Source organism: Pristis pectinata, chromosome 4 (genome assembly GCF_009764475.1).
Source record: "Pristis pectinata isolate sPriPec2 chromosome 4, sPriPec2.1.pri, whole genome shotgun sequence".
In the NCBI taxonomy this organism is placed as follows: domain Eukaryota; kingdom Metazoa; phylum Chordata; class Chondrichthyes; order Rhinopristiformes; family Pristidae; genus Pristis; species Pristis pectinata.
This window is the reverse complement of record NC_067408.1, coordinates 52,129,850-52,142,923: the sequence shown is the minus strand read 5'-3', so window position 1 is coordinate 52,142,923 and position 13,074 is coordinate 52,129,850. Positions and strand designations below refer to the sequence as shown.

Sequence of the window (13,074 nt, the reverse complement as noted above, 5' to 3'; positions counted from 1 at the left end):
TGGTTCTTATTCTCTGCTGAGAAAAGGCATTGTCAGTGAAACTTTGAGATCCCACTTCACCACCTTGGTGGATCTCAGAGATCCCATGGCAGAACCTTGAAGAAGAGCACTGTTATTCTTCCCATCCTCATCCTCAGCACAGCCTCAGAATAAAGGGATGGCCTTTAAAACTGAGATGAGGAGGAATCTCTTCAGCCAGGGGGTTGTGAATCTCTGAAATTCATTGCCACAGAAGACTGTGGAGGCCAAGTCATTGGGTGTATTTAATGCAGAGATTGATAGGTTCTTGATTGGTAAGGGGGTTAAGGGTTACAGGGAGAGGCGGGAGAATGGGGTTGAGAAAAGAGAGAGAAAAAACAGGCATGATTGAAGGGTGGAGCAGACTTGATGGGCCAAATGACCTAATTCTGCTCCCATATATTATGGTCTTATCACCAAGCTAGGAACATCTAGATAGCTCTCTAGAATCAGAGAAGACAATTAAAATATTTGTTTTGTTATTTAATTTGATCTTTTGCCTATTAGCTCTAACATTGGGGGAACAGGTTGCTTTATCAACTGAGAATTATTATCAACCCAGACTCCAGTGCAGAACTATTCAGCCAGATATAGAAGAGGATGCTTCCCGGTTGGTGCAGGGAGGGAGAAACAATAGAAAGTGCATGGGGTTGCAGAAGATGAAAGGCCATGTGGTCTTTATAATTGAGGTCTTCAAGCACCCAGTGGTGTAAGTGCAAGATTTGAGAGGGCATTAAAGGGAGGAGAGGACTGGTGAAGATACTATCCACCAAGCAAGGAGAGAAAAGGGAGGACTGATTATAGGAGACTTTCAGAAGCAAGGTGGAAGGTGATAGATGGATGGGTTGAGTAAGGGACTTCTTGAGGAAAGGTGGGCACTGGATAAATGAGTGGCCAGAAGATTGGAATCAGTATCCATTTGTACTACCTACCCCACATTTCATGTCCATCTCCAGGCCTGATACATACACTGTATTTCCTTTGGCTGTGTGTTTTACCAGTACCCAAGTCATCCTCCACCCCAAGGCCTCAGCGTCACCTCCTTGGGTGATGCTGGAGCCTTTACTGCAGGGCCAAGAGGATTGTGTTTGGTGGATCAAAAGTTTTTGCATGCACCTCCAGCCCTCTGTACATGGTTTCTGTACCAGGACCTTGCCTTCTCACGGGCTGTGATAGAACAAGCCAGCTTGACATTTAGAGCAGGGAGTTTGAGCACAATGTTCTGGTACTCTTATCACGAGGGATGCTTCCATCTTTTAAAGCTGTGCTGCCCCCTTGTGCTCATTCTGTGAAATATATTTACAAACTCTTCACACCATCAAGGGTTGGGGGTGGATGGGGTGCCTCTGGTGGTTGTCCATAGTGAACAGTATTGGAATGACTGCCCATCATTTGGCAGAGAAACAGTTATGCAGAGTGACTGCCAGGGAATTGGATGTCAGACGTCGCATAAAGTGGGGTACCAACCTGAAACCAACCATTGTGCAAAGCCACCAAACAAATTCCAAACCATTTTATTTCAGCGAAAAGTCACTCAAAAATTGTTGTTCAATATTTCCCAAAATGTTTGTGGGACCTGCTGTAAATAAATTAGCTTGATGGAAGAAATTACATCTGCCATGTTACATGGAGCCCAGTGAGGCCTCTGGTCTAATCCTTCAAGCTTTTAGACAATAGTCTTGGGGAATCTATGAGCTTTAAACCACTGAGGAACATTATGGTAGTGTTGCTGACTAGGTGTAAAAGGGATATGTTATGCCTGTCTGTATGTAAAGTTGCTGTGTTTTCCATGTCCTTGTGTAAAGGTACTGCGTTATCTCTGCTCATATGTAAAGGGCTTTGTTGTCAGAGTCCCTATGTAAAGATGCTGTGTTATCCCACACTGTTTATAAAGTTCATTTAGTGAAATTTTCTGCCCCAACAGTAACTCTATTTTAAGTTGCCACCCTAGGGAAAGTAGATTAGGCTCTGGCTACATTGCATATTTTATCAACAGTACCTTCCCTTGGCAGTGTAGTAATGCACACACATTAAAATCAATCATGCTGTTCTAGCCTGCAGCCAACCCATCCCATTGAAACAGTTGTGAAAGGGAAGATTTGCAATGGAAATTATTTCTCATTACAGAAGACTTAAAATCTGTTGAAAGTTGATCGATGTTTAACAGTGTATGTTGGGTGAATGAAACCATATGTAATAGCAGGCAGTCAGCTCTGGGGAGTGGATGCAGGGAGTTTATTCCATGGGGCCAGAGGCAAAACAGTGGGTTGTATCCAGCATGGAGATGGACATGAAATGTGGAGTAGGTAGTACATTTGGACACTGATTTCAATCTTCTGCCCACTCATTTATCTAGTGCACTCCTTTCCTCAGAAGTCCAATCCTCTTTCACCTTACCTTGCTTCTGAAAATCTCCTGTAGTCAATCCTCTATTTTCCATCCATCCCTGCTTGATGGATAGTATCTTCTCCAGTCCCCTCCCCCCTTTAATGTCCTCTCAGATCTTGTGCTTACGCAACTAGTGCCTGAAGACCTCAATTATTACCTCAATTCTAAAAATCGATGAAAGTTAGTGAAGCAATATCCGCCCACAACAGCATCTCAGGAATGTAGATGCTCTATTAATATTCAACAGGCTCATAACACAGTTGACCAGTTCCACTGCCCCCGAAGCTCAGATCTGTCATTGCAGATAAATATGTGGTGTGCTTTCTTGTTGCTTTATTTCTGTATTTATTGCAATAATGAGCTAGTTTGAATGCAGCTGAACTGTGTTAACAAGCATTAACATAACATATGAATCGGAGACAGCAACTCTACAGTTGCAGAAAATTTGACAGGATTAGAACAGTGTTTCCAAATATGATTAAATTGCAAGAAAAAAATAAAAGTTTGAGCCTTCTAATATTATAAATTTTCTATTTTCTTCATATTTAGCTTTCGTAACTCTTCAGTCAGGAAACTGAAGCAGGTCATGTTAATAAAATACAAATTCACTACCCCCCCCCCCCCCCCACCCTTCACTACAACTGTCCTTACACCTAGATCTGTAGCTGGAAAGTAAGACAGCAGAGAACAAGGCAAGGTTCCCACAAGTGCCTTCCCTCCACTGGTCCCACATTTCTTCAATTGAACTACTGTAGGAATATTCCAGCTTCAATGTTATCAAAAAAGGTTGTACAGTGTTGATCCATCCTTGTCAATCTGATTGTACTTGCTTCAAAAGTACTCAATGCTCTCCAGTGGGTTAATGGATAACTCTCCAATAATCAATGTATTTCCCGTCTGCTCTAAAAAGATCTATGCTGTCATTCCCTGTGGTCACTTCTCATCCATAGACTTAATAGCGAAAAACATTTATTCCATAGAAAGCAACTTATCAGAAACATCACAGCTTGATATGGCAACCGCTCTGCCCAAGACTGCAAGAAATTGCAGAGAGTTGTGGACACAGCTCAGTCCATCATGAAAACCAGCCTCCCCTCCATTGATTCTGCCCATACTTCCCACTACCTTGGGAAATCAGCCAACATAATCAAGTACCCTCCTACCCTGGTCATTCTCTCTTCTCCCCCATCCCATTGGGCAGAAGATACAGAAACATACCACCAAGCTCAAGGACAGCTTCTATCCCACTGTTATAAGTCTTGAATGGACCTTCTATACACTAAATTTGAACTCTCAATCTCTCAATCTACCTCATTATTTGTCTACCTGCACTGTACTTTCTCTGTAGCTATAACACTATATCCTGCAGTCTGTTCGTTTTCCTTTGGTTCAACCTCAACGTACTTGTACATGGAATGATCTGTCCAGATGGCACACAAACAAAAGCTTTTCACGGTATCTTGGTGCATGTGACAATAATAAACCAATTACCAATTACTTTATTTGTGCATACACTAAAGACATACTGCTTAAAATACCCCATTCATACAGAACTTCTACTGAAGAAGTCCTGGGAGAAGTAGAATTCAGGACAGCAATTGATTGAATAGACAAAAGGAGTCTTGTTTTGTTCTTTGTTGTATTACCTTCCCACCCACGGGCCTATGTGTAAGGAAAGTCATGGTGAAGGGAGAAAATAACTTTGAATTTTATCAGCATGATTTGGTTCAGTTTTCTAATACAGCAGCTATTTATCCCATGTATTAATAATAGATGGGAACTCATCCATTAGTAACAATAGAATGCCTGGTTAAGAGGTGAAGGTACAATGTGGTTAGTTATATATTGTTCCTGCAGCATTGTGCTTCATTGTGTGCATCACTTCATATCTTTGGTTTCTACAGCTTCTACAAGGCAAATTATGTCCAGAAGTTTCAGTACTCAAGGCCAGTCCGGAAAGGAGTAGTGGACCCAGACAATGAATTTGCTGTAAGATACATATATTTATTATGTTAACTAAGATTAAGCAAATCTGTAAGAAAACATGCAAATATTACATTTTTTTTAGGTAGATGAGAGGCCTTTGTTTCTTGTACCAAATCTGATCTTCCCAAATAGAAAGATTAAGTACTGAGCACAAAGCAATGCTAAGACAAGGCAAAATTATTCTCTCTTCTATCCTGTTGGGGTTATCACATGTGTATATTAATTTTTCCTGAGAGTACTCTTATACCGTCATCAAGTTTATGTAATTTATGTTTGTCATGTTTGTAATGTCCTTTGTGGTGCTGCTACAGAAAGCTAATTTTCATGGCATTTATACCCTGGGTATGCATGCCCATGACAATAAACTTGAATTTGGACTTGAAGTATGGTACCACTCTGCACCCAAATTTCTATACATTGGACTGGGAGTAAAACTATGGTTGGCTTAATGCCATCTCTGTCCTAATGAATCCATGTCTCATGTCAAAGCACTATTGGTCCCTCTACCTGTTGCTACTGCAATGGTATAACAACTACTTGGTCTACAGTGAAAGAAACCTCTCGGATGCTTCACTGTCAGACCGTCACTTGTACAAAAACTCTGCATGTGTCATTCTGTCAAGACAACAGTCACATCCATAACTTGGAACAAGTGGTTAATTTATCATTAATTTATTTCTTACAGTCCATGTGGATTGAGAGGACCACCTTCCTCACAGTTTATAAACTACCTGGCATTCTCCGTTGGTTTGAAGTCAATTCTATTTCTCCTGTGAGTACAATATTGCTCAGATCAATCCTCTTGTGAATGTGTCCTACAGGCTTCATGCTTGACAGGTAACACCACATTTACCTGGTAATTAAGCTCAGAAAACCGCACTCACTTGGTAACTGTGCCTGTTACACCACACTCACCTGATAACCCTGCTTGTAACCAACAACCACCATCCCCCCAGTAATGACACTAGATAAGCTTCAAACTTTTACACGATATCCAAGTACACTATATACCCTGGGGAACATACGCACCAATATTATGTTAGTGTGACTATACGCAGTAGCACATAATCAGTGTGAGAATACAAGTGTCATGGTTAATTCCTAAATTACCAGTGCAGATACAAATCACCTTTCTCCTGGAGTCTATTCCATTAAAAATGTAAAGCTGGGATATTATTGCAAGTCTGCTGGTTGCTGTTATATGACAGAAAGATTTGCTCTTACAAGCTGACATCAGATGCTCTGCAAGGTAAATAGTCTCCAGCTTTTAGTACAAACTCTTGCTGTCTGCCTGAGATCACCGTTGTTTCCCACTATGGTAAAGGTCTGAACCAAGTGCAGTACACTTTATGCAAAAGTGAAAAAAAAGGCGCAGATGATGGAAATTGGAAATAGAAACAGAAACTATTGGAAACAATCAGCAGGTCAGACAATATCTGGGGGGAGAGAAACAAGGCTAACATTTCAGATGGAATACTGTTCATATTGCCTCTTTGATAAGTACACAGAGCACAATTCAAAACACCAAAAAAGGCTGGCAGGAATGAATCTTGTGTAATTTTGTATCAGTCCTTGCTTCAGTCTAGCTTCCCTGATATACCAATGAAATCCCAGTGGCAATTTTTTTTCTGTGTTACAGAGCACCATCAGCCCCCTGGAAAATGCAATTGAGACAATGGAGAAAACTAATGAGAAGATCCTAACCTTGATCACCCAGTACCAAGGGGATGACCACCTCCCCATCAACCCACTCTCCATGCTGCTCAACGGTATTGTGGATCCAGCAGTCATGGGTGGATTTGCTAAATATGAGAAGGTAAAGAATTTACTGGTTTATTCAGTCATCCCTCCAGTGACTAAAAGAATAAATTGTCCCAGGGAGATAGTACACTCTCAGAGGGTTAACTCCAAAGAAAGAAACTCACGAGAGAGGAGAGTGAAACACAAAAGCATGAGAATTCAATCTGTGAGCTATCATCTCAAATTTGTTCTGCTTTACTGGCTGTTTGAGAATACATACCTGCTTGGTGTATTACACACTTTTTAAGATTGTGTGCCTGTGTTTTAGAAGTGGCTACTAGAACGGAGAGACCCATAGATGTCTGTTATATATCATTCATTGTGGTAGTCTAAGTTGAATAGTTATTGAAAATGCACATGGTATACTCAACTTTATAACAAGTCAAGGAAAGTTTACTGAAGATCTGGTTTGACCTCAGCTGGAGTTTTATGTTTATTTCTAGCCAGCACTTTAATGGGATGTCCAGAATGCAGAAGAGTGTTGCAGCTTTGGCACCAGGGATGACAGACTTTGGTTATGAGAGTATAGTGATGGGCGGGGAGGGGGGGGTGGGTGGGTGGGTGAAGTGATGGAGGGATTGGCAAACAAGGATGGGAATTTCCAAATCAAAAACTGATCTTCAGAACTGAATGAGCTTGAATATACACACACTGACACAGACACATGTGAACACACACAGACACAGTGTACACACACACACATAGCACACACACACACACACACACACACACACACACACACACACACATAGCACACACAGGCACACATGTACACACAGATGCGCACCTCACATATTTACTCACATATGCAAACACATACACATGCGCACATGCGCACGCACACACACACACACACACACACATAGACACACTCAGGTATGATGCACATAGTCTGGGATAAAATGTATTTCTTTCACTGTGAGCTATTAAATGCCACATAGCATTAGATGGGTATACCCACATAGAGATGGATGAGGTCAGAGCAACATTAATTTCCTTCATGCTTCATTAAGGAGAGAATAAGATCCTATTATAGGTGATAACAAAAATGTAATGTGGAAATGTAATAGAGTGCATCAAACGTCCTGTTAATGCTCAGGGTGCAGGTAGTATAAGAGCACTGAAGGAACATGATGGTGATTGGTCATAGAGTCATCTGTGAAGCATGGTTTATAGGACACTGCAGTGCATAGAATGCATCTGATCCACAGCACTCGCTAATAAAATATATATGAACCCAAGGAAGGACACTGGCTTTTAATACTCTAACCAATTATGGGCCACAGCAAGTAATACCTTTGAACTATGTTATAGCAAAAGAGCTGGTTGCATCTACAGATTCATCATCCATGGTAATCTAAAACTCCCAGTGTTTTCACAAATAAAGTTCAGACAAAATAAGCCAATGGTTTAGCCATTGTCCTGAGTGTAGACTCAAACAAGTCACTACAATCCCTGTTGGATGGAGACTTTACATTTAGCTGAAGAAATATCCAACATTACTACAATAATTTTGAAAGAAATGATTCCTGTGTTGGAAAAGTTGAATGGAAGATACAGTGTTGAAAGGCATTACATGTTGGAGTGTAAGAGGCATAGGATGCTCCTTTCCCCCAATATTGTTTATCTCTAGTAACATGGAATGTGTCCATAAGGGACAAGTGCTAAATTTTATTGAAAATCACTCAATATATGCTCCTTTGCGAATCAATCCCTTTGTTTGTTTTCAGACTTTTATTCTCTTGGACATGCTGATAAAAGTTCAAAATACCCTTTATTTATTTAAAGCACCTTAATGACTAATCAACAGTTTGTACATTTAATCTACCCAATGATCATCCAGTGAGGAATGAAAACTTTAACACACAATCAGGCAGGAGGTACAGGAGCCTGAAGACCCACATCTCAAGGTCCAACAACAGCTTCTACCCCACTGCCATCAGGTTCTTGAACCGACCTGAAAAACCCTAACGTTACCTCAAATTATGCTTCTTTCTCTCTCTATCTCAGCTTGCACTAATGTTGTGTTTATTTTGTTGTGTATAATTTATGTTAATTTAAGTTTATATTATGTTTGTTATGCACTGTGCTGCTGCTGCAAAAAGTTAATTTTCATGGCATTTATACTCTGTGCCTATGACAGTAAACTTGATCTTGAAATGGATTTGAAATGTACAAACCTTCCCTCCCTTAGATTGACAGTCCATTTTAATCCAGCCTGAATATGTTTTCATGTTAACAGCAAGAGAATTATTATACGTTGATCTTCATCTGTATAGGAGAGTGTAATGTCCTACTGAGCACCTCAGTTCAAGAACACAACTCATGACCCCCTGCAGGGCAGCTAGCAGTGTGCAGCAAGTACTAGCATTGCCAGACATGCCCACATTGAAAAAAAAGCATCCAAAAACTGAGAATTTTTATTGCTTACTGCTCATTTTTAATTGCGAACCACAAAAAAAATTGATTTGAGCTTATGTAGTTTACAATAGTTATCAATTCGGGGTGAATCTGTCCCAGTTGTGAAACTGCATAGGGCACATATTCTTGTTAATTTGCCTGACCATCTTCTGATGTCAGGTGCTCCCCTTGATATCATGAGTCACGCAACACCAGTCTCGGACCTTAATGATATAAATTGGAGCAGAAAGCTTCAAGCAGCAACTGTCATGGAGCAGTCTCACTCAAACTCAGAGCATGTTGAACTGGCTAGGTGCTACTCTCCCTATTTAAAGAGATATTGTATGGAGATCTGACTGGGCAGCTATAAACTCATAGTAGGATGCTCAGTTCACCTTCCAAAGTGCAAAGCGTGAGCTTCCGTCATATAGCTGCTGAGATATAGCTGCTGGATGCCCAAGTGGTAACTCTTGCTGGCAGCTATCCACGACTGGGAGTATCATTATGGCCATGACAGGACACTCATGGTCATTTGGGTACCTTGGCCCAGGAGGCAGAGACATGCCCATCACCCTCAAAGGGTCTCCAGAGACACCACATTCTACCTGGACCTCTCTGATGAACAATGTATTTGCAGACTCAGGTTTTCCAAGGTTGTCCTCACCGAGATGTGATGTTCTGCAAGAAGACTTTCTGCCACACTCTTGGGCCTGGACTGTTCCCTCCACAGGGGTTGAGTTCTCTGTCAATTTCTTTGCCACTCGATCTTTCCAAGCCGCTTCAGCAGATCTCTGCAGAGTCTCCCAATCTGCTGCTCACCACAGCATCTGAGTTCACCCAGGCATTATACCTGAAGAGAAACAGTTTCTACTACTTTAGTGCAATGGCATCTCATACATTGGCATTTGCCAACTTTGTTGGGTTCCTATTAGTATAGACAACTATTGATATCACTCTTGCTCCAATAAGGATCCCTAGCAGAACCCAGACCTTTTCATCAACAGGAAAGTTTTCCAGTCCCATAATGTGCAGCTCGTTGTGGATTATGAGAATGCCTTCATTGAGAATACCATATTTCCAGGAAGATCCTCATGCTGAGGGAATCTGCATTGCTGGACATGTTCAACATCCAACATTGCCCAGAGGGATGAATACCAGGGGACAAGGACTACCTTCTACTTTCCTGGCTCTTCACACCAATATGCTCTATCACCACAGCAGCCAAGGGGAGGTACAAGAGCCATGCAAGTCTTCTTATAGGAGGGGAGAGGTTATTAGATTCCTCAAGATGAGATTGTGCTGCCTGTATTGTTGGGGGTCAGCCTGCAGTACTCACCAATCAAATCTGGAGATCTCATTGTTGTGTCCTGTACGCTGCCCAACTTTGCAAACTATAGGCAGTGCTAGAGGAAGAGCAGCAAAGGAAACTGAGAGCCTCAGGGTCATGAGATGAAACCTAAAACTGGAGCAGGAGGAATAAGATGGCTGGCAAGGGATGGCCCTGTTCAGTATCCTGTCAACGCTGACTATAAGGCACCCCAACAGACAGTGAGGCTTCTCTTAAGGAACCTACAAGTTAATAGTCCCCATTCCAAACCAAGAGGATTATAGACCACATGCAAACAGGTGTGCAGTTTAATTCAGCATCATGGTCGGCACAGACATCGTGGGCTGAAGGGCCAGTTCCTGAGCTGTACTGTTATATGTTCCTGTTCTAAGTGATCCTGTTTCTACTCTGTTCAATGCCACTAACAAGGTACATTCATAATCAGGCAGGGGAGCCCAGATGATGCACAATTCCCCTCACATCCTGCACTGAATATAAAGTGAACAAATAAATCCCTGCCCTGATTACCACCATGACTTGTTAATAAATTGATAAATTGGTTTATTATTGTCACAGGTACCAAGGTACAGTGAAAAATGCATACTGTTCATATAGATCAATTCATTACAGCAGTGCATTGAAGTAGTACAAGGTAAAACAATAACAGAGTGCAGAATAAAGTGTTACAGTTACAGAGAAAGTGCAGTGCAGATAGATAATAAGGTGCAAGATCTCAATGAGGTAGATTGATAGATCAAGAGTCAATCTTATCATACTAGGGAACCGTTCAATAGCCTTATAACAGCGGGATAGAAGCTGTCCTTGAGTCCAGTGGTACGTGCTTTCAGGCCTTTGTATCTTTTGCCCAATGGGACGGGGAGAAGAGAGAATGTCCGGGGTTCGTGGGGTCTTTGATTATGCTGGCTGCTTTACCGAGGCAGTGAGAATTGTAGAAAGAGTCCAAGGAGGGGAGGCTGGTTTCCGTGATGCGCTGAGCTGTGTCCACAACTCTCTGCAGTTTATTGCAGTCGCAGGCAGAGCAGTTGCCGTACTTGCGATGATATCTCTGCTTCTCCTGAAGAGTGGCATCTTACTTAAAACACTCAGTTCTCCACTCCACTCTGCATCTGTGCGCAGTGGTGTGCAGATCACGACAACCTATCCTGTGGGGACATGAGGTTTTTGTTTGGAGTTGCTGTACAATGGGTGATTCCCAATCCTGGACATATCTGTCATCACCTCCTGCCGGGCACTTCTTATGGTGGATCCGTCAGGCCTCCTGACACCCCACCCACCAAACCTCTCGGGCAGCAGAATCTTACACCAGCCGTGTATCTCATTGAACAAGGCTTGCAGGAACTCTTCCTGCCCGCATCCTCTGTCTCTTTCATGGCAGCCATAGTGCTTGCTGCAGCAGTGTGGTTGCCATGGGGAGTGTGCCTTTAAGGCCTGTTGCCCTTCTCTGGTTACTATGCAGCAAAGTGTAGGGAGCCGTGCTGAACTAGAAATTCTACATGTCTTGTTTCTGCATGCAAATCACCCTAATGTGGTGTCATAATGGATTTTGGTGAATTTTGGCATTTTTCACGGGCCTTAGCATAATATGGAACAATACTCTAGCACACCAATAACGTGCCATCCGTTTTCTGGTGGGAGTGTTTAAACTGTCTATCTTACTCAAACAACTGGATGTTATTTCAGTGGATGGAAGTGTATGGTTGTGACCCCATGCTTAATTATTCTCCCCTTTCAGGCTTTCTTCACAGAGACTTATTCAAATGAGCACCCAGAAGACTGGGAGAAACTGGCTCGATTAAAGGATCTTATAGCATGGCAGGTAAGAATGGAGAATAGACTTCAGTATGTCAAATCCTTTTGTATCTTGTACAAAATCCCAACTCATAAACCCACTCATGCTTTCCATGTTGATTCTCCTCACAATCTTACACTCTTCACAAAGGATTCCTCACACCAAACCCATTCACAAGCTCTGCACAGAGTCTTTGTACACAATTCATACCCTCCAGATAGAATTGTTGTATGTGTAAACACGTTCACACTTCTCATATAGGAATCTCTGTTCACCCAAAGCCATTTACATTCTCTGCATAGAATCTCTTTACAATCAGCATCAAACAATCTGCTGGAGGAAGTCAGTGGGTTGAGCAGCATCTGTGGGGGGAAAGGAATTATCGACATTCTGGGTCGAAACCCTGCATCAAATCCTGATGCAGTGTTTCGACCGGAACGTCGACAATTCCTTCCCCCCCACAGATGCTGTTCAACTTGCTGAGCTCCTCCAGCAGGTTATTTGTTGCTCCAGATTCCAACATCTGCAGTCTCTTGTGTCTCCTCTTTACAACCAAACCCATTCACACTATCTGTATAGAATTGGTGTACATCCAAACCCATTTGTACTCTCCGTTGAGAATATTTTAGATCTAATCCCATTCAGACTATTTGTGAAGGATCTCTGTTGACCCATCTCATTCCTATTATAGAATTTCTACACACCCAAATATCTAAACGCCAAACCCGTTCAACTGTCCATATGGAATCCTAACTCCCAATCTCATTCTTACTTTCAGTGTTGGATATTTGTTAAAAAAACATGTTTGTATAATCCTTGCATAGATGCTGACATGTTACAAATTAGAGCTGGTTCTCATTGCCTCAAGAAGACTTGCTGTTAGACTGTCAGCTCACAGGTTGTTGCTCACCAGTTTCATTGGACTAGTTTGTATTTACATCCTTTCACCTGCAGGTTTTTTTCCTTAACAATGTCATTACATTGATCCAGCAAACATTCTCAATGCAATAATGTTATTGTTTTCAATCGCCCTATATTTCTATTGGTGATGCAGCATCACTGGTAAGGATTTACCGTCACAGATATTACATCTAATTATGCAACAAAGTAGCAGTGATTAGGAATCAAATCCTCTTCCAAATCAATAATAAACAGGCGATAAGTGGACAACTGTCAACTACTAATTCTGACTGGTGTCATTCTGGAATTCTCACCAGACACGTTCTGGTCTCCCAAGCAACGTTTTTACCTCACTCCTAAAATCTTTATAACCAATAAACAAAACTATTATAGAACAACCATAGAAAAAACAATTTTTTTAATACCCTCCTGAGTTATTTCCAGA

The 13,074-nt window shown here is 41.7% G+C and overlaps 1 protein-coding gene across 2 annotated transcripts in view; it reads left to right on the top strand.

Moving 5' to 3' along the window:
- LOC127569055 (dedicator of cytokinesis protein 2-like) overlaps nucleotides 1-13,074 on the top strand; it is a 528,829-nt gene that overhangs the window by 500,165 nt on the left and 15,590 nt on the right. For both annotated transcript variants that reach the window (XM_052013336.1, XM_052013337.1), the window contains exons 43-46: nucleotides 4,311-4,395; nucleotides 5,078-5,164; nucleotides 6,032-6,208; nucleotides 11,673-11,756. In XM_052013336.1, the coding sequence (XP_051869296.1) occupies nucleotides 4,311-4,395; nucleotides 5,078-5,164; nucleotides 6,032-6,208; nucleotides 11,673-11,756 (433 nt within the window). The remainder of the gene's footprint in view (nucleotides 1-4,310; nucleotides 4,396-5,077; nucleotides 5,165-6,031; nucleotides 6,209-11,672; nucleotides 11,757-13,074) is intronic.